The following is a 25,029-nucleotide window of genomic DNA, read 5'->3' as shown; positions in this document are numbered from 1 at the left end:
TATATTTAGTTTGCTCTTAATTTATACTTCTTTACAATAACCTTTCTAGTACCGTATCTTAAGCAGCACTGTTGGTCTGAGTTTATCACTCAGAGTTATAACTCAAATAACTCTGAGTTATTTTTGAGATTGCAATTAAAGGCATGTTAAGTGGAATGTGCAATTTTTTACTTGGTTTAAATGTCACAAGATTTAGCAGTATTATAATTCTAAGAATACCTAGGATAAACTATAAAAAGTAAAAGGAGTTTTGTATCTTCTTGATTTACTCACTTTCATATTGTGATATTCAGCTTTAAATGTGAAATCTTAAGTATTACTAGTGTTAACATGTGACCCTTTCCACTGGTCTATTTATGTTCATTTATGTTTACTGACACTGCATTAGTGTTTTACTACTCAAGCAGGATAAAGTTGCAATTTTACAGCTTTGAGGATAATGTATTTTAAGAGCATGGTGCATTAGACTAGATAGATAAATCAGGTGGTGAAGTAGAAGTATTTTGCCTTGCGAGGACATGAACATAAGTTCAATCCCTACTAACACTCATATAGTCAGGCTTAGTGGCATTTATTTAAAAGCACAATGTTGTAAAAGCAGACGTACAGATCTCTTGGGCTTGCTGGCCAGCCAATCTACCTACTTGGTAAGTTCCAAGCCAGTTAAGACCCTGCCTCAAAATTAAAAGAAAACAACAAAGGTTGCCCAAGTCTGAGGAACACCTGAGGTTATCCTCTGACCTCACATCTATACCTACATGTACACACGTGTGCAAATTTATACACACAAATGTATACAATAATTACTCTATAAAGTACAAAAGACTTTCCTACACCTAGGCCTAGCAGTACAGGCCTAAAACCCTAGTTACTCAGATGGCAGGTAAGAATTTCACTATCAAGACCAGACCAGCCTATAAAATGAGTTCAAGGTAAGCCTGAGCCACTTAATAAAACCCTGTCACAAAAATAAAAATAAACACGTGGGGATACAGCCCAGTGGAGAGGGCTTGTCTGGTGCATGTGTAGCCCTAGACTCAATAATCAGTGCTGGGTTAGAAGTTACTTTCCTATAAAGAAGTTAAAGAGCCCAGGAAAAAAATTATGGTCTCATCTGTCAAATTTAATCTTCATTAGTAAACAAGAATAAACTAATTGAAAATTCAAAGATAACACAACTTGCCCATGAATCTCAATCAAATCTCCCCCAGAAATACAAACAGGAAAATGAACAAACTTAGTTTATACACTTCTTCATTAAAAAGCAATGAAATTACCCCAAGAGAAGGCAGAGGTATTAAAAAAAAAAAAACAAAAAAAAAAAACAAAAAAAAAAAAAAAAACAAACAAACAAACAAACAAATATTAATGTAATGGGAACAGTGAGATGGCTCAGCAGGTAAGGGTGTCACATACCAAGCAGAACAACTGGAGTCCAAATCCCAGGACCCACATCATGGAAAGAACCAACTCTCACCAAGTTTTTCTCTAGTTTTCATACATGGGCTTTGGCACCCCACACATACACATACACACACCAGAGATGCACACACAGAGAAAATTTAACATTAATAGCAAAACTACAATAACCAAATTAACTTCTGAGATCTGTTACTAATGTCTTAAAAACATAAAAACATGATGCTTGTTTTTTGGGGGATTTTTTTTAGGGGGAGGGGGGAAGAAGGCCACACCATGTAAAACTCTAGCTAGCCTGGAAGTATAAAGGCCAGGAAAGGCCTTGAAAGGCAATTATACCTGGTAGTATCACTATTTTTTAGGCAATGTATTTTTTTCCCCTAGTTTCTTCTCTCCCTCAACCATCAAATCTACTTCAACCTAGAGAGTCAGTTCAGCCCATTGCCAGCTGCGGCAAGCAGGAAAGCAAATCGGGAGAGTAGATCCTGATGATGCTGGCACAGGAGAGTTGGCATGCTGAACAACTCAACCACCACCCAAAGCCCAGATCCAGGGCTTTGAATTGCCCCACTCCAACATCTATCCCATCTGTGAACTGCTGGAGCACATGAAGGGGGCAGTCTTGCAGATCCAAAGCTACAGGATCTCATAGAGCAACAATAGGATATCTGAGGAGTCCTGGTGAGGTTCCAGTATTGATAGTTTAGCAGAAGCCAGAGGCCTCAAACCAGACTAACGATTCACTGCAATGAACATTTGCAAGTAAAGCTATTTGGGCAAAAGGGAATATTATGTGACACACTGTGACACAATACGGCTTCTACAACGAGATTTCTTTTGTGTGTGTTTATTTTGTAATCATTTTATTTTGTTTTCTCTTGTGGGGAGAAAACAAAAAATCCTGATCTCCCTACCACTTCCCATTTCCAGAATGCTGGGATTACAAGCATGCACATATGTCACCCTAGAATTAGCTTTTTAAAATGTGAATTATATTGTATTAACTCACTGCCAGCTTAAAATCTACAAAGGCTACTAACTCTTCTTGCCTCTTACCAATACCTTACCCTGGCACAGAAATCCCAAGGCTCTGTAAAAATCTAGATTTGCCATTCTCTTCAACTATCCCAGCAAAATATTTCTAATGCCTTCTGTGATTTATGACTTGTTTATGGTAAATTCTATGAGAGCAAAGAATGTTTTATTTACTATATTCTTAACATCAAGAGCACAGGAGGGAAGACTTAAGAAAAGGCTCCAATGTTAAAAGCAGAGGACCTGAATTCAGTTCCCAACACCTACATTGGGTAGTTCACAGCTACCTGTAACTCCAGCTCCAGGGGATCCAAAGCCCCCTTCTGGCCTCTCTGGATACCCACATTCACATGCCATACCCATATACATACACACTACATCATACATATAATTCATGGGGGGAGGAGGGGGAGTTGGTGCACAGGAAGTCCTGGGGAATGAGCATTTATCAATTTATCACAGTACACTAGAACAGAAGAGGCTAGCTTACCATGCCCACATCAACTATCATTCTTAAAAAACAAAAAAGCCAAAAATAAAAACAAAAACGAAGGGAGAGGGAGACCGTTCCTTAACACTAAGCAAATGACCTTTGACTATGAAGCAAGTAGTAACCTTACAAAAACACTATACAAGATTGATTGATTTCTTATACTTAACATAGTTCTAAATGGAAAACCCTGATTTTCAGAAATGGAACAGTTAGAAGTTAGAGCAAATAGCTATTTTCAGTACACACAGTATTTGAAAGATTTATCAATAACTAAGTCAATAGTTCCTTTGGAAGAAATCAATTTAGCACTAACCATAAGCTGCAACATTAAATCATTCACAGACACACAGACACCTCAAATGACAGCAAATTTTGTACTGTTCAAAGGAAAACATTAGCTGTATTTGATATCAGAATACTTAGTATTAAATATTTGGATTTTGGAAAATTTTAACCATATCTAAGTAGAAAAATCTACTAATAACCTCTACTTTAATAATTTAGTCAATGCTGGTTTAGATGGAATTTAGTTGCCAATATTCACTTATACAACTACAGCATTATTCACAATTATCATTCTATCAGCAAAATTAAAATAAGAGATATAAACTATGAGATAAAACAAATATTAAGTACAATTACATATTACATATCATTTCTCTATCAAGCTTAGTGATTTTAAATATGACAGAGAAGTACAAAAAAAAAAAAAAAAAAAAAAAACCCAAAAAACTAGCAGTCAAAATATTTCTAACACTAAATATGAGTTTCTCTTGTTAAAATTATTTTACTATTTTCTGTGTATGGATGTTCTGTCTGTATTTATGTATGTATACCAAGTGTGTGCTGGTGCTCAGAGAGATTAGAAAAGGGTGTCAGATTTCCATAAGCTGCCCTGAGGATACTAAGAATGCAATCCTGGTCTTCTGGAAGAGCAGCCAGTGCTCTACCTGCTAATCCACATGTCCAACTTGAGACTATTTCTTGATAAACATTTGAAGTGAAAGATATACCAGTTATTCTGCATTGACCATTATCATTATGTGCATGTATTGAATAAAGTATGATACTGTACTCCATAACTACTATATGGCAATCAAAAAATTTCTAAAACTAAAACTACTGCAGGTTTCTTTCATACTGTATAAGCGTTATACATAATTTCATTAAACATACCAATATATTATGCTTATAGTTGTTTTATAGGTTGTTCTTAAGAGAAGCCCCTCGTGATGATACTTAACTGACAGTTAAGAGTATAAAACATGGGAGAAAGAAAAACATAATACAATCAACAGGACAAAAATCAGAAGTTAAAACAGAAAAGCCTACAGAAAGTTGGTAACTTCTGTCTACAATAAAAGCAAGTCAGCACATAAAGTTCTGATCATCAAAGTGAAGGTTTTCATAGAGAAGGTTCGCTCAGGAGATAAACAGACTCAGGATCATGATCACAGGATTAGAGAAAAGACAGGCAAATACTTCCTATACCTGAAAGACTCATCCTGAAGCTACATTTCAGTCTCCTTTTTGGAACCTTAACAATAAAAACTTCTCTTGTACTCAAGTAGAAAAGTTAAAATATATGTATTTCTTTCTGTTCTTACCTCCACACAATCAAAGTTCTCATCAACTTTAGATGCATATTCAACACGGAACAGTGTTGTCAGGCTACCAGCAATATAGTACAGCAAGATCTTCAGACCCTTGTAACCAAAAGCAGTTTCACTGAGATGAAAAACAAAAACAAAAACAGCCAAATAAATTTTTGCCAAGTCATTGAAAAGTATTAACTATACACATATAAACAAATTTAAAATCATACAACTGCCCCTGAAGTTAAACTATATTTCAGGACATATTTAAGGTTATTTCTAGAGTCTGCAAAGATGGCTTAATATGTAAGAGTACTTGCCACACAAGCTCAATGAGCTGAGTTTAAATTGCAGCACCCAGGCTGGAGAGATGGCTTAGCAGTTAAGAACACTGGCTGCTCTTCCAGAAGACCCAGGTTCAATTCCCAGCAACCACATGATAGCTTACAACCATCTATAATGTGATCTGATGCCCTCTTCTGGCATGCAGCTGTACATACAGAGCACTCACATATATTAAATAAATAAATCTTAAAAAATATATTTTAAATTGCAGCACCCACATAAAAAGCCAGGTATCCATGCATGTACCCGTAATGCCAGTGCTATGGGGACTAGAAAGGAGAATAGCTGGAGCTTCCTGCCACTGGCCTAGCTCCAGATTTAGAGAGCCTTCTGAAAGGAATGAGATGAAGTGTATCAGAGCAGGACATCAACATCCTCCTCTGCTTTCTATGCACTATTACATACACAGGTATGTGTGCACACATGGTTTCTTGAATTGCTTTTTCAATCATTGAGTGGAACTTTTTACAATTCAGGGACTATATATTATGAATAGTATGACAAGAGGTAAGCAAAACTAAAAAATAATAATAATGACTATTAAGTCTAGATTGTGTGAATCTGAATTCTAGCCGCTTATATGTCCTTAGGTAATTGTTCAAGTCTATCCATGCACAAAGTAGAAATACAATGGTTAATACTGCATTCAAAATTAAAATATACATGTTTGTAGTAGTAAACAGTACATATTATATACAAAGTGGTGCTCAATGCATAAACCACTATTCTAATATATATTTTAAGATAAACATGAAAAATAAGAGTTAAAAAAATGAAATCTGACTTTAAATCCTAAAAGAAAGAAGATTCTTTTCTTCTTCTTCTTCTTTTTTGCCATATTAATTTAGTAAATCTGTTACTTACTCATCCCCAAAGAGCTGATGGGTATATTCAGGAAAGAAAGTTCTGATGTCATTCTCAAGATCTTCAGGCAAACGAACTGTTCAAAACAATGAAATATATACATAGACATTAAAGATGACAGCCATTTCTATTTCAAGAATTTCACTATAGTAGGATACTGCAAATATTTCCCTTACTTAAATGTTTCTTCTCCTTACACTAAAGCTTCAGCATCAAAAGCCTACTTATTCTAAATTTGAGGAACTCAGTATGACAAAGGCATGTGACTTAGTTTTCACTTTTCTATATTTCATACACAATGAAAGAGGAAAACAACTCCCAAAAAGGATACTTTGAGATGAGAAAAACTACAGCATCTAGAAAAGAAAACCAATACTGTACAAAACAAAACATTTTTAGAAGGATAACCTTCTAAGACATCGTGTGTGTGTGTGTGTGTGTGTGTGTTTTGGTAGTGGTGGTCAGAGAACAACTATGCAGCTGGTTCTCTCTTACTCTTTATCTGACTTTTGACAAATGAACTCAGATCAGTCACAATTAAACCATCTCTCCAGTCCCCGTCTTGTTTCTTGACTTTGAGATGACATCTATTTTTTTTACTGTTGTTTTCCCTCTCTTAAAAATAACGCTGCTTGGGGGCTGGAGAGATGGCTCTGCATTTTAAGAATACTTGCTGTTCTAGAGAACCTGGGTTCAGTTCCCAACAACAACAAAGCAGCTTAGTCTGTTAACTCCAGCTCCAGGGAATCCTATGCCTTCTTCAGCAACCAGGCACGCCTGTGATGCACATATATACACGTGAGCAAACCATTCATATGCAAAAAACAAAAATAAATCTTTTTTTAAAAATTAAAAATAGCCAGGCATGGTGCCGCACACCTTTGATCTCTGTGCATTCAAGGCCAGCTTGGTCTACAACAAGCACGTTCCAGGATAAGCAGAGCTGTTATACAAAGAAAATCTGCTTCAAATAATAAAATTATTTATTATTTGAATAAATTATTATTATAAATAATAATAAATTATTATTGAATAACTTATTATGGGGATACAGCTCAGTGCCCAGCATGACCAAGAGATCCTGGGCTTAATCCCTTACACTGCACAACAAGCAAGAAAATATAATGTTGGAATGATACATACATACATACATACATACACACACACACACACACACACACACACACACACACACACACACACACACTGCCCAACAACACTGTTTTTTATAAAGACTACTTAGATGTCTTGGAACACTAGCATCTACATTAAACTCCCATTTCCTACAATCTTCCTCTCAACTTCTATCTCAACCAATCTAAGATGGAAATGAGTATGTTTGTGTTGCTTAATTTGCATAGATAACTGTATAGATACGTACAGTACAGATATTGATTTACTCAATACTTTCCCAATATAATTTATGTTATAAAAAAATTATCAAAAATCCTAAAGCTTGATGGCATGCCTCAATGGGTAACGGTACTTGCTGTTCACCCGGACAGCCTGAGTTGAATCCTAGAAAACCAATTGGTGGAAAAAGAAAGCCATTCCCACAAGGTGTCCTCTAACTTTTTCACAAGTGCCATGTTCTACTGCTTCCAAAAAGAATTAAAATAAAAATGTAATAATTATTTTGTGGTTGAGGGGTGCAGTTCAAGACAGCATTTCTCTGTGTAACCATGACCATCCTAGAACTCCATCTATAGACTAGGGTGGGTGGCCTTGAACTCAGAGATCTACCTGCCTCTGCCTCCTGAGTGATGAAATTAAAGGCACGAGTCACCACAGCCCAGCTAGGTGTAGATTTTGAAAAAGGTCCTACACCGGGCGGTGGTGGCGCATGCCTGTAATCCCAGCACTTGGGAGGCAGAGGCAGACGGATTTCTGAGTTCGAGGCCAGCCTCGTCTACAGAGTGAGTTCCAGGACAGCCAGGGCTACACAAAGAAACCCTGTCTTGAAAAACCAAAAAAAAAAAAAAAAAAAAAAGAAAAGAAAAGAAAAAAGAAAAAGAAAAAGGTCCTACACCACTGAAGAATGAATAGATTAAGTATAGATAGAAAATTTCCATAGTTGTCATGGTCAATGAAGTCATTCACTACATGCAAAATATTACCCAGAAGATTACCACTTTACAGAAGAGGTAACTTTCACTCTGGTGGCAGTTGCCTTTTCAAGGGATAAAACTCAACATCATGCACTGTGGGAAAGACTAACATTCTGTGCTCACTAAGTGAATCAATGCCGTATGAAGTCAATGATTCATGAAGCCTTCTTACATTTTCCTAAACCTAATCAATTTCTAAAATTTTACAAATTACAGGAAATTCAAGAAAACACAGGTAAAGACAAAACATAGATTCAGAACATAGATTTGTCTAATAATTCTATACACTGACATTATTCTCTCAAATAAACTGATGACCTAGAGAAACTGTATATAGGAAAGATTGACAGTTCTAAGTTAAAGGAGATTAAGAAAAGAAATTACAACCCAATGGAGAACATGGGACTAGCTCAGGGTTGGAGTGCTCGCTACCAAGAGCAAGCATCACACAAAGAAAAATAAATGCAAATAAATAAAGCAACCTTGACTAGATACCACTTTAAGAAATTTTTTTGACACTTTGGTTACCAGCCCAGCCTTCAACAGCTAAGCCATCTCTACACACACACACACACACACACTACCACTTTTATTAGTAAAGGAACTTGAGCATAGCCAGAGGAACCAAGAAATTACATATTAGCTCTGATAATGGCATTATGTTTATATGTATATATGAAGATAAGTTCATGAGAAAAGACATCTATATATAGAAAGCTACTTTCAAATAATTCACCAAAAATGCATACTAAAGCAAATACAGCAAATGTTAATTATTAAAGTTGTGTTGTAGTTTCTATTTTCAATTTTTAGATGTTTGACATTTCTCACTTTAAAAATTGAAAAAAAATAAAAAGAGGGCTAGGCAAATACTGCCCACTGTTAAATCTGAAAAGGGCTAGTGATACAGCTCAGGGACTGTATGAAGTTTAAGGTTGAGTGTCATAATAATGCATACATATGTGCAAACTCTCCTGGATAACAGGAACATTAATATTTTTAAGTCTGTAAATGCAGATATGGCAGCATGACAAGCAAGCAAACCCAAATGAGCTCGCCATGACACTATAGACTCAATTATAAAAGAGAAAAAAGTAGATGATAAATGATAAAATGCCTAAATTATTATACAAAAAGAGTTATTTAATGTTGAACTATGGGTAACTTTTATTTTCACTTTTTGTTCTGCCCTTTCTAAAAATTCAGCAGAACATATTACTCCAATAGACAGAAGAGTAAAAAGATGTTGAAAATAAGCCTAGCGTGGCAAGTTATGTCTACAATCCCAGCACAGAGGAAACTGAGGCAGAAGTAGAGCAAATTCATGGACAGGCTGAGCCACACAGTGAGCTCCAGGTTAGCCTGTGCTATACCGCATGACCTATCTCAAAGTTTAACAGAACAGAAAAAAAACAGATAAAAGATAAGAGCATTCCAGGTTGTCTGCAGTCACACACAAACTGATTATGGATATGTACATCACTGGGTTCAGCCTACAGTACTTTAAATGGCTTTTTTTTTTTTTTTTTTTAGTATGTATAATATTGAAAATTTGTTTCATGCTGTACTAGTCTACTGAGAAAATGGATTCTAGATTTGGATTTGGGCCCATCTGTCTCAGACCCAAGCATGTTTGTTTAAAAGTTTCTCCCAAAATCTGTCCTGAGTCAGGAATGGTACCTCACTCAGTGATAGGGGAAAGGAGAGAAAACAAAACAGCCTGTGAAAAGACACTGTGCTGGAGAACAACTAAAAAGTAAACTATTTCCTATAGAGGTTACAAGTGGCAAGGTTTTGTTAATACTCTTTAAAGCTTTTATAAAAACAATTTTAGTATTTTAAAATTTGTAAATTCACTGAGTGTGATTTTAAAAGGATGTATAACAACCTTCATTTGCTGTTAACAGATCATGTATGTAACTTGGATTCAACACTTGTTTTTCTTAGGAAAAGGGTGCCTGATAGCCCCATCTTTGAGCACCATGTGGCTGATGACCATACTGGAGTAAATAACAACCACACGACTTCACCACCATCTTGATTAAGATGACTTTGTGATATAAATCAACTACACAGCATCCAACCAAACCCACTAAGCCCTCAGCTTAGCCTTGCAGCTCCCTTTTATTAGACTAAGAAGGCATCACCAGGCTTCCAAGATGGTCTGTTTTAAAACCGAGTCATAAAAAAACTAGCATTTTGTAAAAGTACTTATAAAAGGATCAGGAAAATAAGGTTACCAGTCTCTCTGTCGACTGTACTTATAATTTAAAGTTTATTTTGATACCAAAGGATCTTTAATTCAAGAATTTTTAAGACTTAAACTTATAGGACAAAATTGTAAAGTATCTTATAAAATGTACCAACTTGTTGTAAACTGTTAAAAATTATGATGTGCAAGTTAATGGTCAGTCAGTCACTTTATAAATAATCAAATTATTTAATGTGCTCAGAACTATGTTTGCAGTCATGGTACATTCAAATGTAATTTATTTACAGAGATAAGCTTGGAAGACCAATTTTTGTCCCATCTTATAGTTATCTGTTATCTACCATCATGCAGTATTCTGTACAAGTTGTCAAAGTTAAGCCTGAAACAGTTAAGTCCAAACATGTTTTAATTTAAAAATTTATTTATTGTAAAATAATATTCAGCATCAGGTATATTATAAAAGAATGACTGAGTAAATTGGGTTACATTTACAATACACTTGCATAGCGGACACCCCCCAGGCTCAAGTGGTTCCCCTGGATAAAGCATTATCCTACCAGAGTTAAGCTGTAGACTAGCCTCCTTACAGGACAAGGATGCATAGGAAATAAGACCTACAAGAAGTCTGCTGCTTATATCTCCAGCTATTGTAGGCCTGACCAACTCCAGTTATACAGGCCAAACAAAAACAAAACCAAGAACTTCCTCCTTATACAAATATGTAAAGATGAATTACTTCTCATGTCTCACATAAATAGGGGATGGATTATTGCCTAATGAATCTCAGAGTGTACACCCACATCCTAAATGTCTCAAATAGAGAGGCAAATCGCTCTGACCTCAATGTCTCTGGAATTAACATATGAAGATACTGTGAACAGGGAAACCTTGTACATTTAAGTCTATCACCTGACTGAGATGGGACCTGCACACCTGCACGATAGTTTAGTTGGTCATGCCCTTTACCTTGGCATTCAATCCTTCTTAGCAAAAACTAACTCCAAGATCCATACCCTAACCACCCTGTTGCTTCATTAGTGGAGGATATTCTGTCATCAAACTCACAGCTTTGAAAAGTTATTTAGAATATCCAAGTAGTATCTTTCACAGTTGGTTTTGTATTTGTAGACTCACAAACAATTCTATTAAGTTGTGGTTTTCCATGCCTTTATATTCTTTAGGAGGGTAAGAAGGAAGGAGATTCTCTCCAACCTGGGCTCACTTGTTATGTTCTGAGACTATAATCTAGACTCTACACAGATAAAGAGCTCCAGGGCCAGGGCCTGAACTCTTACCTTAAAGCCTACAAGAAGTATAGCTTTAGCAACGATGCTTGCAAATATTTTCTAAGAAATTCCAAAAGCCAGTATTTGTTAAAGCTTATTTAATTTGGCTATCTTGCTTTATAAATTATGTCTCTAAACGACGAATCTACTTTTAAACAGAACAATGTTAAGAAATATGCTTACTGCCATTAGTACATGGGTGACCTAGAGATCTGACAGTGGGCAAAAGCAAAGAGTTGTCTTTAGCCTTTATTAATGCAGTCTATGAATTACTATAGATTTGATAAGACAGGTTCATCTTTTATTTGTTGGTTAAGTGTACTGAATGAAAATAGAGTTTTTTTTTTAAAAGGTTCTGTAATAGAGTTAATTTTAGAGAACTCTGTAAAGTAACTCATTTATTCTCGACAAAGCAGACACTGTCTCTGGAAGTATACTTTTTAAATTAAAAATAACTTCTTTTTGGGAAATAAAACTTACACTGTCTCTTGGAATATAAGTATAGCAACTTGATGTTAACAAAAATAAGTATTGTCATGTTTTCAAACAGTAGATATGGTCATTTAAGTTAATAATCCCAATTTTAAACATTTTACTTACTGAACTTCACTCTATACCCAAACAAATGTTCCACACAAGCTCTCCCAATAGCTTGCCTACAATGACAGTTACATTTGCTCCTGACCCATCTGCAAAAAGATCTTTTAGATGTTGTGGAGAAACTTTGTTAAAAGGGACCTTCATTGGGCTGGAGAGATGGCTCAGCATTTAAGAGAACTGACTGCTCTTCCAGAGGTCCTGAGTTCGATTCCCAGCAACCACATAGTGGCTCACAACCATCTATAGTGAGATCTGATGCCCTTATCTATCTAGTGTGTTTAAAGACAGCAACAGTATACTCATATACATAAAACAAATAATCTTAAAAATGAAGGGGGGGACCTTCATCCCTTTTACCCCAAGCTAGCCACAATTCTTTGTATTATTCCTCTTCTTCCTACTGATGCTCTATAGTTCCCTGCTGCTTCAGCTACCTCACTTGGGTGCAACAGGCCTGGCAATGATGGAACCGGTCACGGTCACCTTAGATCAACTCTGCCCACTTTATCCCACCTCTGTTCCCCCCTGCCCCTCAACTTTCCAGGGAAATCTCTCAGCTCAACACTGTAACCAAATCATCTGCTAGCCGCGATTTAATAATTACTTTCCAAGACTTCATGAACACAGGATGGCACCCATCATGTTAAGATCCCCTGGTACATGACCAGAGTACCCCCTCTTTAATGGACCTAGATCTATCCCCTCCTGAAAAAACCCTCCTCTCAGCAGGGAAAAAAAAAAAAAAAAAAAAAAAAAACCCTGCATTTCTAATATCCACTCAAGAGTTAGGAATGATAAAGTCTCCTGTTAAAAGACTACATCTCCCAGCTTCCCTTGCAGGCTAGAGAAGTCATTTCTACTCCTATAAGGGATCACATTCCATCTTCCTCTGTAGACATCTTGGCCATCCACAAACAAGGACAGCAAAATGTCTCTTCACTGTGAATAAGAGAGTCCCAGACGTAGCCTCTTTCCATTGTCTCTAATAATCAATCTAACAGTGGTCAAGGTATCTCTTCACAGCAATAGAAAAAAAAAACTAAGAAATTGTTAACAGGGACTAGGATATTGCTATGACAGTTGTAACCATGCTGCTCATTTAAAGAACGTGGATTCTGTACTCTGAACTAGGAAAGCTGTTCAATGTTGTAAGCAGGGCAAAATGGACCATCCTAGAAATGTGGAAAACAGCAGTACTGAGAGTAATGTAGACTATAAAGGCCCAGCTCACAAGGTCTCAGAGGGGACCAACTTATCTAGACACCATTCTTTTAACACTGACAAAGAAATATAGCTGCATTTTGTCCTTGTCCTTAGAAATTATGTCATATACTACAATGTGAATGAACCCTGGTAGCATGTTAAATGAAAAATAAGTCACATAAAGCTAATAATATATGATTTCATTTATCTCAGACAAATTCTAGAAACAGAAAATAAAATGGTAGTGGCTAGAGTCTGGGAGAAATGGATATTTAACAGGCACAGTGTCTTAGCTTGGGTTTTATTGCTATGAAGAGACACCATGACCACAGCAATTCTTATAAAGAAAACCTTTTAATGGGGGCTGGCTTATAGTTACAGTTTAGCCCATTAGAATCATGGCAGGAAGCATGGAAGGAAACAGACTGCACATAGCTTGAGCATATGAGCCCTCAAAGGCCACCCCCATAGTGACACAGTGACACACCTTCCCCAGCAAGGCCACACCTCCTCATAGTGCTATTAAGGGCCTATGGGGCCAATTACAGTTTGGCCCCCATAGGCTTGTAACTATCCATTATCATCATGGCCAGAAACATGGCAGCATGCAGACAGACATGGTGCTGGAAATGGAGCTGAGAGATCTCCATCTTGATCAGCAAGCAGCAGAAGACTGCCACACTGGGCATAGCTTGTGAGCACAAGAGACCTCAAAGCCCACCTCCACAGTGACTTGTCCAACAAGGACACACCTACTCTAACAAAACCACACCTCCTAACAGTTCTACTCCCTCTGGGTCAACCATTCCAACAGGTGAGTCTACAGTGGTCATACCTATTCAAACCACTACACAGTTTCAGTTTTACAAGACAGGTTCTGGTAATGATCAAATGCTTTTGTATACTAACACATACCTAACGTCTTAACTATCTAGGAAGCTGAGGCAGAGGGATCACTTGAACCTAAGGGCTGCGATAAACCAGAGTTTCACAGCACAATCCTATCTCAAAAAAAAAATGTAGTTGATAGTAGATTTATACAATATGCTTTTTACACATGTAGGGGAACAGTTAATGCATAAATAACATAAACATGATCAAAAGAAAAAGAGCCAGTTATGGTAGTGGACACCTATAGTTGCAGCACTTGGGACGTAAAGGGTATTTAAAGCCATCCTCAGCTACAAGAGACCCCATCTCAAAGAAAGTAACAAACTACAAATAATATTAAGCAGATAAAACAGGTTATAACAACAACAAAAATATGGTGACAGTATGGGTACTCTTGTGGGAAGCAATGTCACTAAAGAATAGTGCATTCCATTCCCTCATCTCCCTTGACCTCACTACGCAGTTCAGGCTGACTTTCAACTGATCCTCCTGCCTCCATGTCCCAAATGTTAAGATTACAGGTATATACCTCCATGACTGTCATAAAAATTAATTACAAAAGAGAAGCTACCCAAGAATCTCCTGGAAGAAATACCTGAATTAAAATGTAACTGTGTGTATGTAACTTAAGAGACAGGTCTATTTGTGAGGACAGGGAATCATCTTGTAGGTACTATTAATGTGTGTGTGTATGTTATGTGTGATTGCAGACAAGCACATGACATCATGTATGGATGTGTGGAAGTCAGAGTAACTTTCTGGAGTCAGTGCTCCTTCCACTATGGGTTTCATGGATCAAACTTGGATCATTAGGTTTTTGATACCACCTCTCTGAGCAACCTCACAAGGCACTTTTTAAAGGGTCTGGGGAGATGATGGCTCAGTAGGTAAGAGCATTTGCTCTACAAACATAAGGACCTGAGTTCCCATCTCCAACACCCACATAAAGTGTTCACAGAGACAACTCATGTCTATAAACCCTATCACTGGGAACAAACAAACAAACAGGTTATAACTACCACAACAAAAATGGTGGTAGTATGGGTACTTTTTGTGGGAGGCAATGTCACTAAAGAATAGTGTGTTCCATTCCCTTCAGCTGCCTTCACCTCACTACACAGCTGAGGCTAACTTTCAACTCCTGATCCTCCTGTCTCCATGGCCCAGTGTTAGGATTATAGTTATAACCACCAGTAGAAATATGTGGATCCCCAGAGTTCAGTGCCCTGCCATCTTCACAGAAATTGCCAGCCTGCAGTTCAGCTAGAGACCCTGTGTCAAGGAAATACAGTAGAGAGTGATAAAGAAGAAAGCAATGTCCTACTCTGGCTTCTGCATATGTGTGCACGAACTTTTATGTATGCATCACACATGGATATTTTCAAGCTGCAGAAAAAGCACCCTATACAACAGAATGCTAGTTTTAAGAAAAATAACTTATGGACACAAAGTAATTAAGATTAGGAGTCTGTGTAGTGAGGATTCAGTAAACTATTACCTTCTTTGTCACTTTCCCTGTATTTGTTATATTGGTTCTAGTTTCATTTCTGGTGCTGTGATAAAACACTGACTAAAAGCAAAGGGAAAGGGTTTAAATGGCTTATGATTTCAGGTCCATCACTGAGGAAAGTTGGAGGCCAGCCAGGTCTACAGAGCAAGTTTCAGGACAGTCAGGAGCCAGGGTTACACTGAGAAACCCTGTCTAGAAAAATGAAAATAAATAAATAAAATTTAAAAGTCCATATTTTCTGTTCCTACATTTAGCCTGGGGTAATGATTCTCTACTGTCTGTCTTTACAGGTGTCCTTGAACATTTCAAGCAAATGGAACCATACACTATGCTGGTTTTGCCTGCCTTTTACTTAGCATGTTTTTGAGATTTCTCCACATTGTGTGGCAGGTATCAGAACTTCATTCTATTGTCAGACAATATTCCATTGAATAGCTATAGCATACTTTTATCTGTTTACTAACTGCTTTATGAGTTGTTTACACTTTTTGGCTATTGTAAATAATCGACTTTTAAGCATTTATTTCTTTTTTTTCGAGACAGGGTTTCTCTGTGTAGCCCTTGGCTGTCCTGGAACTCACTCTGTAGACCAGGCTGGCCTCGAACTCAGAAATCCACCTGCCTCTGCCTCTCAAGTGCTGGGATTAAAGGCGTGCGACACCACCGCCCGGCCTTAAGCATTTATTTCTAAATGAACATCTTCACTTCTCTTGAACAGACACCTAATAAAACTGCTGGTTCATGTAGCTAATTTATGTTTTTTTTTTTTTTTTTTTTTTAAAGATCTACCATAACTGGGGCTGGAGAGATGGCTTAGAGGTTAAGGGCACTGGCCTCTTCCTGAAGTCCTGAGTTTAATTTCCAGCAAACACATGGTGGTTTATAACCACCTGTAATGGGGATCTGATGTCTTCTGGTGTTCATGAAGATGAAGTACTTATGAACATAAAATACATTTAAAAAAATTCTTCCAAACTAAAGTATGAAAGTCTATCATTTTAGATACCCACCAGCAATACATGAATTTCCTCATCCTAACCAACACCTGTTATTGTCTATCATATTTGGGATTTTTTAAGCTGAGATCACATGTACTTGTGACTTTCTGCCACAATTATCTTTCCCATGTGTTAAGTTGCCATCTTTCCCCTACCCCTTCCACAGCATGAACTTAAAACTGCCTAAAATCTCCATGTTCAACCAACGCAGAAAGTACCTGTTAAGTAATCGTCTTAACATCAAGCTGTGTTTCCTATTTTAAAGGCTATGTTAAATACAGGGCTGCACACATAAAACCCCTCTGAAATGACATACGCACCTAGTTTCAACTCGATTGCTGTGTTGGTGTTACACTTGTACTCAGCCAGTTTCTTCTCCACTGCACTCTTATACTCCACCAGAAATTTCTCCAAGGCTAGAAACGAATAGAGCACAGCAAGAGACTTCTACTACATACAATACATAAGTTCCACTCTAAATGATAAGTCTGGCGGTGTAAAAACGTCTGTCTCGAAGGACACAGGTTTCCTGAAGGGTAGGAGACTCAAGAGTGTGCCCTGAACCAGGGCAGGGCAGCACTGCGCTCGCTCAGAAGTTAGCTGTGAGGAAGGTGGGCAGGGCCTGGAGACGATCAGCTGGCGGGAACTGGACCTTATGGGCTACATTAGGGCGACAGTGAGCAAAGGGGAACGGGGGTCGGGGGGAGGCCCCGAGGCAGACCGCGCTCCCCCAGACGAAACTGCGTGCCCTGCCTCGAGCTCAAGGCCCGATGGCCCACGCGAGGCGCCGAGCGTAAGCGCTCAGGGCGGTGGCGCCGAGCGCGGCCCACCGGGAGCCAGCCTCCGACCCTCGGAGCCTCGCGGAAGGGAGAGGCCTTCTGGAACCTCGGCTAGAGCTCGAAAGTTCCAGGCGGCCACTGTCACTGCCGCCTCAACGTTCTTCCCCAGAACCACCCGCCTCCTCCCCTTGCTAAACTTTTCCCGGGAACTTACCCGCCATTTCCGAGCTCTGAACGCCGCGGTTGAGGAAGGACAAATCAACCCGCGCGCTCCCGGGCCGGAAGTGACCACAACGACACACGCTTTTCCCCCCGCCCATCCTCGGAGAAGCATGAACCAATGAGAGCAAGACGTTCCAGGCGCGCGGCGGCGGAAGTGCCTGAGGGGGCGGGGCAAGCACGAGGAGTAGGCGCCCGCGGTTGCCTAGCCACGGCTCGTGCGGGTGCCCTCACGAGTTTTCAGCGGCCAAGCGGGTGCGGCTTGCTGACCGTTAGAGACTTGCGTGGAGATGAATGTGAATTCCCAAAGGCGATTTTTTTTCCTCCCACCCTTTGGCCCGAACGCAAGTTTTTATGTGGGAGTTTCATTTCGAAGTATCAAACTTTTTTGATTCTATTTTGCCATAGCCCATTTTAAAAGGTTTCTCTGAATTTTATTCGTATTTTGGAGCTGGGTATCCAACTCATGCTTGTGCTGGACAAAACACTCTGCCACTAACTAATATACTCTCTTTATGCTTTCAAAATGATAAATAGTGCCATATTAAAGAACTCAGGAACCCATTCGAAAAATGCCTGCTTTTGCTCTTAAGTTTTCTAGACAACCATTTAGCTCACAAAAAATGGTTACTAACACTACTTCAAGTGGCTTGATTTAGTTGGACTTCTCTGAGGTCCTAGTGGCTTGAACTACATCACAGGATGCTACCCATTTTTAATCATGGGCCTTGTTATTTAGTTGCTGTTGGATGTTTTTTCTCCCAGAGGATAATCTGCTATTTAGTCTCACACACACACACACACACACACACACACACAGTGGTCCTAAACACCAGATTCCCTGTTGTCAACACATTTGCTAATACACTTTAAAATGACGGATGCTATATTCAAAGTTGATCTTTGGTGTGTATCAGGGTTCTCTAGGGAAAAAAAAAGGTACAGATAGAATGAACATATATTAAAAGATAATTTATCGATTTGGCTTCTATGGTACTGTTGGAGAGGTCAGACAGTGGTTGTCTCACAGCAAATGCCGAAACCCTCGTGGTTCAGTCCTCAAAGATAGGAGCCTCAGCCCGATCTGCCTGTAAAGATCTGAGGGATTCCTGGAGAACTACTGGTTCTCTGTGATGTGTTTATAAAAAGATAAAAGATTTAGAATATGTTCTATGGGTGTGTGGTAAGGTATGGGGGAAGGGGATGCCTCAGCAGGCCCATGCTGAGGCATCTTTTCCCACTGAGGGACCGGCCACACGACAGTATAGAATAGAATAGAGTTTATTCAGGGCATGGGGAGGGGAGTTACGTGGGTAGTAGAGGCAGAGAGAGGGAGAGAGTAAAAAAGTAGAGGCCACCATGAACACATGGAGAGAGGGGAAGGGAAGGGGGAGGGAGGAGGGGAAGGGAGAAGCAAGAGGTAAGAGAGCAGGAGATAAGGACAAGAAGAGAGCAAAGTGCAAGAGAGGAGGGGGCAAGCAGCCCTCAGGAGCACACCTGACTCTTGTCACGTAACTGTGGGGTTGGAGTTTAGACAGAGTGCTAACACTCTGCCTATGATTTTTGTTTTGTTTTGTTTTTTGTCTTTTGTTTGTTTTTCGAGACAGAGTTTCTCTGTGTAGCCCTGGCTGTCCTGGAACTCACTCTGTAGACTAGACTGGCCTGGAACTCAGAAATCCGCCTGCCTCTGCCTCCCAAGTGCTGGGATTAAAGGTGTATGCCACCACTGCCCTGCAAAAGAAACTGGTTCTAATATCAGCTGAGGAACCAGCAGCAGCACCTAAGAAGGCTAGGCTGATTCCATGACAGGCTTCAAATTGGCAGTTAGGGAGACTATGCCTAAATCTCTGTTTGCAAGACCTGGGCAAATCCAGTCCTCAGAAGCTACCCTGTCACCTAGCCTGAGGCAAAGACACTAGGTCAGCAGCAGTTTCCAGACTTCCTCAGAAACAAGTTTCCAGCCCCCACACCACCGGAATGGAATGTCCTTAGAGATGGACCCAACAGATTAACAGAGAACACCTGTTAGCCTTCTGTCTAAACTCCACCCCCACAGATACTTGGCAACAGCCAGGTATGCTCCTCCCCACAATTACCTGGCAACAGCCAGGTAGACTTGGCCCACTATAAAAGGAGCTGCTTGTCCCTCTCCTCTTTCTCTTGCTCTCTCGGAACTCTTGCTCTCTTGATCCCTCTGTCCCCTTGCCCCTTGCCCCTTGCCCCTCCCCCCTTCCCTTCCCCCTCTCTCCACGTGGTCATGGCCAGCCTCTACTTCTCTCTCTCTCTTTCTTTCTCTCTCTCTCTCTCTCTCTCTCTCTGCCTCTATTACCCACTTAACTCCCCTCCCCGTGCCCTGAATAAACTATTCTATACTATACTGTCATGTGGCTGGTCCCTCAGGGTAGAAGAGATGCCTCAGCATGGTCCTGCTGAGACATCCCCCATACCTCACCACACACCTCCACAGAACATATTCTTTCTCTTTCTCTTTTTATAAACACATCATCACCTACCTTGGAATTCCCTAATGTGCTTTAAATCAGGCCTGCAAGCTCACTTGGGAGTCTCTCAATCTTGGTAATGGGAGATCCCAGCGTGCTGTGCTGGATTTCTACAGAATAAAACACTCTCTGCATTTACATACTATTTGAGTCCGGGGTGCCATTTTCAGCAAATCATAGACCCTTACACACCAAAAGGATCGATGAACTCTCCACCGAGAGTGAAGGTTAAGGAGGTAAATTAGTAAAGCTTGCTTTCTTCCTTTTATCTGGGCCATTACCTGAAGGTGCTGCCCACGCTTAGGGTGAGTCTTCTCCCATCAATTAAGGTAAGATAATCCCCAGCAGACATGCTCACATGAATGTATGTGTGTTACGTATGTGTTATATATGATATATGTATGTAATATACATGCATGTGTGCATACATTTATATATGTGTATTTTGTTCTGTGCCATGGTGACAAAACTAAGCATCACACTTTGGGAGATAGTCTAGAATAACTATGCTCTCTACTTTTAGAGATAAGAAAATATAGCTATAGTGGTGGATTATGCCTAAACTCATTGCACCTGGGAGTCTGAGGCAGGAACATCACTTATCAGTTTGAGGTCAGCCTGGACTGTGATTGAGGAGAGTGCTGAAAGAAAAGGAAGAAGAGGGAAGGGGGAAGAAGATAAGGACCAAAGCTTATAGAAATAGAGTGTGCATGTGCGCGTGCGCACACACACACACACACACACACACACACACACACACACACACACACAGGGCTGGAGAGATGGCTCAGTGGTTAAGAGCACCATCTGCTCTTCCCAAGGTCTTGAGTTCAATTCCCAGTAACCACATGGTGGCTCTCAACCATCTATAATGAGATCCATATTCCCTTGGGTCTGAAGACAGCAACAGTGTACTCACATACATAAAATAAATATTAAAAAAAAAAGAAGAAGTAGCACACACATATAACACCCGCACTTAGAAGGTGGAAGCAGGAATTCAAGTCATTCTTGGTCACTGAAGCTTGAGGCCAGCTGGACTTTGTGAGAGCTGATTTTAAAAATAAAAAGACAGAGGGTCCTGGAAAGCAAGGAAGGAAAAGAAGGAGTCAGCCCAAGGTTTATTGCCCAAGTGTATCCTCAGTTTACTCTTATTCCAGTTTAGTCCTGGAAGAGCCCAATTCTCCAGATACTCAGGCCTGGGATGTATCTGTTAGCTATCTAGAAATGCCCTTTAAGATTAGACGAGGCAGCAAGAACATTGAGACCCTTCCTCTTAAACTCTTATGTATAAGATTATAGTCATAACATTCAGATAGAAAGATAAAGTCAATGCTACAAATGATTGATCAGAAAAGGAGACAGGACCAGTGAATTGGGCCAGCGGGTGAAGAAGGCACTGACGCCATGTAAAGACCCGCTCTGTTCCGCAGGTCAGGGTTTAGCAAGAGAGAGTGGGGGGAACAAGGGGAAGAGACTTGAAGAGTAGAGACAAGCCAGAGGATCTGTAGTCAAGTCTCCTTTACTGTCTCCCACAGACTATATTCACACCACCATACACACACCACTACACCTACTACTACTACACCACACCACTACAAGGAAATCCTGGGTATTTATAAGCACAAACAGGAGAATACAGGTGAAAACATTTTACCACATGCACCATGCAGCTGGGGTCACTAAACAGCAAAACAAGCTATGTGGGATAAACAAGATATTTATCAGAGTGTGCTTCAGCTGTTGTAGGCTATTGAAAAACAAGTCTCTCATCAGGGTATACGGCTCCAGATAGCTGCAAAGTTGATAGCTGCTTTCTAGCCAATTTCTGATTAAAGTCCGCTCCCAACAACACCAAGCCTGATAACCTGAATCTGATCCCAGGCCCCACATAATGAAAGGAGAGAACCCACTCCTATAACTTGTCCTCTGACCTTTTTATGAGTGCTGTAAAACACACAAATAAATACATAAATAAATAATAAATAAACATAATTTTAAAAATTGAAAAGAAAAAATCTTTTAAAAAATATTTGTTAAAATGGCAAGGTTTATCATTTTCCAGGTGTCCTTATCTGTAGATAAGCAGTTAGGATTCTTGTAAGAAGTATGAAGAACCTGTTTGCTACAGTGTGACTAGCATGCAGTACTGAGGAGTCCAGGCTCCAGGTCTAACTGCCCCTCACTGTAGAACTGTTTATGCGTACTTTCTAACTGTTTCAGAGTATATGCCTAGATGCAGTTTATCTCAGAAACAAAATATATTTTCCTTCAGGAAGTGATAATAAAAATTATCAAACATGCTGGGCATAGTGGTGCATGCCTTTAATGCTAGCACTCAGAGGCCAAGGCAGTGGATCTCTGTGAGTTTGAGGCCAGCCTCGTCTATAGAGTGAGTTCCAGGGTTCCAGGTTAGCCACGTGCTTGAAGAGAGACCCAGTCTCAATTTTACACATATATACTTTAAAAAAGCATTTTCTTTTTTATAAAGGTGTTTCCCTTTTTCTGTATATTTGTGTATTACCTTGTTCTAAAGAGGATTTGAGAACGTCATTGATAAAACTGCAGAATGAGTTTTTACGAAAGTCCGATGCTGTTCTGCTGAGTGTGATCAAGACAGTAGAGCTGTGAGGCATGCTCGGTGACCACAAGTCCAGCTCTACTACTGTTTCATGGTCGGCCTTGTCTCTTTTACTATATGGAGATAATAACACTTTCCCAGGAATCAAACTGAGGTGTTTGTAAAGATCAAATAGATACTGGCATGCTGTGGATATAGGAACTGATAACACATTAGCATGAAATCCAGTAAAAGATCTGGAAAAGGTATTTTCTTCTTGTGTGTATACGCATTGTGTGTGTGTGTGTGTGTGTGTGTGTGTAGACATGCATGTGTCATGGCTCACATGTAGTGGTCAGAAGACAATTGTGGGCATTAGTTCTTGTTTTCTACCTTATTTTGAGATAGAGTCAGAGTCTCAGTCTCTCTCTCTTTCTCTCTCTCTCTCTCTCTCTTCCCCCCCCCCCCCCAACGCTCTCATTTCATACTGTGTACGTCAGGTTAGCTATCTCTGTCCCCCATTTCACCATAGGAACACTGAGATTATAGGTACATGCATCATGGATACTGCACCCTACATTCCAGGGACATGAACTCAGGTCCTTATATTTGTCAGGCAAGTACTTTTTTTTTTTTTTTTTTTTTTAGATTTATTTATTGTATGTATGTGAGTACACTGTAGCTGTCTTGAGAAACACCCAAAGAGGGCACTGGATTCCATTACAGATGGTTGTGAGCCATCATGTGGTTGCTGGGAATTGAACTCAGGACCTCTGGGAGAGCAGTCAGTGCTCTTAACCACTGAGCCATCTCTCCAGCCCCAGGCAAGTACTTTTACACACAGAGAATTGCTCCAGCCCAAAGATACTTCTCTCATCAGAGAAAAAGGCCATATTACACTATAAGGAATTAACTAGCACTATATATTTATCTGCTACAGGCTGAGTATATAGACCAGTCAAATTCACCATCCTGTCTTGAAATCTGTAGAAAGAATATTGTTGTTACTGTTGTTTTGTTTTTTTTTTTTTTTTTTCAAGATTGGTTTTCCCTGTATAGCCCTAGATAGGGAGGCTCTATAAAAAATAAAAAATAAAATAAGACTGTCATAGAACTAGTTCTGTAGACCAGGCTGGCCTCAAACTCAAAGAGATTCACTTGCCTCTGCCTTCCAAGCTCTGGGATTAAAGGCATGCACCACAGCCTGGTAGAATTTTTAAATATTATAGTGTAGAATCTATGGTCAGAAGAAAGTGAGTGTACATTGGAGTGACAGCCCAGTTAGTACAGTGCTTGCATTGTAAGTATCAGGATGTGAGTTCAATCCCAGAGGACCAACACACACAAAGGCCAAGCTGTAATTCCAAAGCAGGGAAGGCAGACAGGCAGATTCCCTGGGACTCACTGCCAATCAGCCTAGCCTATCTGGGGATCTCTGGGCCAATGAGAGACCCTATCTCCAAACCAAGGTGGACAGCAAACCCGATGCTGTCTTTTGGTATGGGAAGCCAAGGAAGTCTTGAGCAAATATGTAAAGAACAAACAAAATCCTGAAATGTGTATGTGGTGACATTGGTGAGGTCATGGCAAGGACCAAGGCCTAGAACCATAAGTAACTGGCGAAGCCTTCTATACCTGCTATAAGGACTAGCTAGCCCATCATGACCATGCTATGTAGCCACTTGCGGCCACAGATGAATTGGATTCACCTGAAAGGGAGGTTGGAAGTGAAAAAAGGGGATGGAGATCGGAGAGAAGCATGAAGCCAAGACAAAGTTTTCTGATCAAGGCTGAAAGTTTAATATTCAGCTCTTCTATTTAAAGGGAAAGCCCCACTGAACCCATCTTTGTTTCAGCCAGAGATGGGTTGGAGAGCCCATACTTTGTTTCAGCTGGAGGCAAGCTTAGCGGCAGTCTATTCTTCGAAGTTCCTGTAGGAAGTTATACCTGCAGCCAAGGTGGGTAACTCCACCTCCACCTAGGTCTTATTATTAGGTCTATTGTGGTAAACAAGGTCTTTCCGGCCTGCTCAAGGCTGGGGGGGGGGGGGAGGGCACAGTGATATATATATATATATATCAAACACACTAAGGTTCTGAATTGTGTACAGAAGTTGGTGCCACTCTGTCAGAGTACACACAGCCCACCTGACCCCAGCTTTTCTGTATTTGTGTTTGTCCTTTCTTCATTCTCTTGATGTTCCTAGTCTGGTTTCTAGGACCAATGTGTGCTGGATGTAGCATTTTGGCCTTCACACTCAATGCACAGCTACACAATGGGCACCTGCACACACACACACACCCTACAAAACAGAAAGAAGATGGGCTGAGGAGATGGCTTAGTGGGTAATAATGTTTGCCATGCAACCATAAGGACTTGAGTTCAAATCTCCAGAGCCTAGGTTGAAGTTG

The 25,029-nt window shown here is 39.8% G+C and overlaps 1 protein-coding gene across 1 annotated transcript in view; it reads right to left on the bottom strand.

The window, feature by feature from the left end:
- The window catches only part of Hat1 (histone acetyltransferase 1), a 37,374-nt gene extending 19,678 nt beyond the window's left edge, over positions 1-17,696 (bottom strand). The window contains exons 1-4 of the mRNA XM_034495116.2: positions 17,553-17,696; positions 16,880-16,975; positions 5,752-5,827; positions 4,555-4,675 (exon numbers count right to left, since the gene is read on the bottom strand). Coding sequence (XP_034351007.2) covers positions 4,555-4,675; positions 5,752-5,827; positions 16,880-16,975; positions 17,553-17,658 — 399 coding nt within the window. The 5' untranslated portion in view covers positions 17,659-17,696. The remainder of the gene's footprint in view (positions 1-4,554; positions 4,676-5,751; positions 5,828-16,879; positions 16,976-17,552) is intronic.
- Between the last annotated feature and the right edge of the window lie 7,333 nt (positions 17,697-25,029).

This window comes from Arvicanthis niloticus, chromosome 2 (genome assembly GCF_011762505.2).
Source record: "Arvicanthis niloticus isolate mArvNil1 chromosome 2, mArvNil1.pat.X, whole genome shotgun sequence".
Classification (NCBI taxonomy): Eukaryota; Metazoa; Chordata; class Mammalia; order Rodentia; family Muridae; genus Arvicanthis; species Arvicanthis niloticus.
The sequence above is the reverse complement of the archived record's forward strand: the minus strand, read 5'-3'. Positions and strand labels throughout refer to the sequence as shown.